Genomic DNA, 1,820 nt, shown 5'->3' on the forward strand with positions numbered 1-1,820 from the left:
GCAGCCTCTCCGGCCTGCCCCTGGAAGCCCCGCCCAGGGCGATGGTAGGGGCCTAACCTGCCGGCTCCGCCCACCGGGCCCTGGGGCTCCCTGAGACCCGCCCAGCCGACGTCAGTGCGCTGCGGGGTCCAGGGAGAAGCGGCGCCGGGGCAGCGTCCACCTTGGGGTTTGTTGGCTCAGGGCAGCTCGATGACCCCGCCTCCGGGGCCCAGTGTGCGTAGTGACTCAGTGTACACCCTTTCCTCGTCAAGGAACCCTTGACAAAGTGGCGAAGGAGCCCTACGGGGCCCCGGTTGGACCCTGCTTCTTCAGTCCCTCAGCCTCGGCCAGCGACGGTCTCCTGGCCCCTGGTCCGGGTCACCTTAGGAAGCAGGAGGAGGTGTGGTCAGTGTGGGAGTCTGGAGGGGCTATGCACTTCCGGAGACCACCGACTCATGGCTTTGGTGGAGGGACGCAGGCAGATTTAGTTAGGCTCTCCCCATCCCTGACACACTGGAGCCGGGGCGGGAGTGGGGCTTGTGACCACTCTGGAGAGCTCTGGGGCCCCTGCTCTGGGACTCCGTACGGATAGTCACTATCTCAGAGCGCATTCTCCAGGGGCCACTCTAGTGGAGGCACTGTAGGGGTCCCAGGGCAGGCGGGCAGTCTTTCTCGGGGCGGCGTGAGAGCCGGAGAGCAGGGGCGGGGCGGGCCAGGCTAGGGGTCACGTCTGCGCTGAAGCAGCTGCGGAAGGAGAGAGAAACCGAGAGAACCGGTTCCCCGCCTTGACAGCGGAGGCCCCACACCAAGGCCCTCGGACTAAGCGGGGCAGGGACAGCCTCCAAATAGAGCTGTTCACCAGGGCGCCTGCAGAGCCCGCATCCCAACCCCGACCCAGGGGCCGGGGCGCAGGCTCGCGGAGGGAGGCGGTGCTACGGTACCCTCTGCGGATTCTCTGCGGGCGGGAGGCGTACAGGTGGGACAGGGCCCGGGGAACGGCAGGAAGTGGGCTGCTTTTCCCACTTGACTGACGGGAAAACTAAGGCTCAGTCAACTATTAAGCAAGAGTGGTGTCGACCTTAGAGCAGGCAATCACCCCTCGTTTTAAAGCCAAGGTTTCCCTCGCAGTCGATCTGGACCAAGACTACCCACAATCTCCCCAACGCAGGACTAAAGCGAGGCTCAAATCTTAGAATCAGCCCCACGGAATGAAGGGGTTGTCCTAATTCCAGCACTGAGTGTAAGAATGGAAGCCTCAGATGTGATTTTATGCAAGTCCTCATTTTAGAAATGGGAAAACTGAGGCCCGAAGACGAACGGCAAGTGCAGCATCGGGACTCGAACCCATGCCTGTCCCTGAGTGCGGGACTATTCCGGGCTCGGTGGTCTTGACTTCCGCGGCCCTCCTTGTTGCCTTTAGGAAAACGCCGCGGCCGCGATGGCGGCGGATGTGGAGGGAGACGTGTACGTGCTGGTAGTGCACGCCTTCGAGTACACCGGCAACAATGGGCGCCGCGTGGCCATCCCGCCTAATGAGCTCTACCGTCCGCTGTGGCGCAGCACCGAGGACCGGTGGCACCTGCGGCGCGAGCCCGGCGGCCGCCCCTTCTACCTGCCCGCGCAGTACGTGCGCGAGCTGCCTGCGCTGGACAACCCTGCCACTGCCGCGCCGCCAGGTCCCATCCGGCCCCGCGGCCCCGAGCCGCTCTCCTATGACTACCGGTTCTTGAGCGCGGCGGCGGCAGCGGTCCCCAGTGGCCCCCCCCGCGGAGCCCCGAGGCGGCGCCAGCTCCCTGTGCGGCCCTGCACAGCGCGGCGCCGCGACCCAGCGCAGCAGCCTG

General features: G+C 65.5%; 1 protein-coding gene across 1 annotated transcript in view; it reads left to right on the forward strand.

Annotated features, from left to right (window-relative positions):
• The first annotated feature begins 853 nt into the window (after positions 1-853).
• LOC108532227 (rho GTPase-activating protein 27-like) overlaps positions 854-1,820 on the forward strand; it is a 3,016-nt gene continuing 2,049 nt past the window's right edge. The window contains 2 exon segments of the mRNA XM_017876153.1: positions 854-1,747; positions 1,749-1,812. Coding sequence (XP_017731642.1) covers positions 1,418-1,747; positions 1,749-1,812 — 394 coding nt within the window. The 5' untranslated portion in view covers positions 854-1,417.

Source organism: Rhinopithecus bieti, unplaced genomic scaffold, assembly GCF_001698545.2.
Source record: "Rhinopithecus bieti isolate Rb0 unplaced genomic scaffold, ASM169854v2 scaffold_10088, whole genome shotgun sequence".
Classification (NCBI taxonomy): Eukaryota; Metazoa; Chordata; class Mammalia; order Primates; family Cercopithecidae; genus Rhinopithecus; species Rhinopithecus bieti.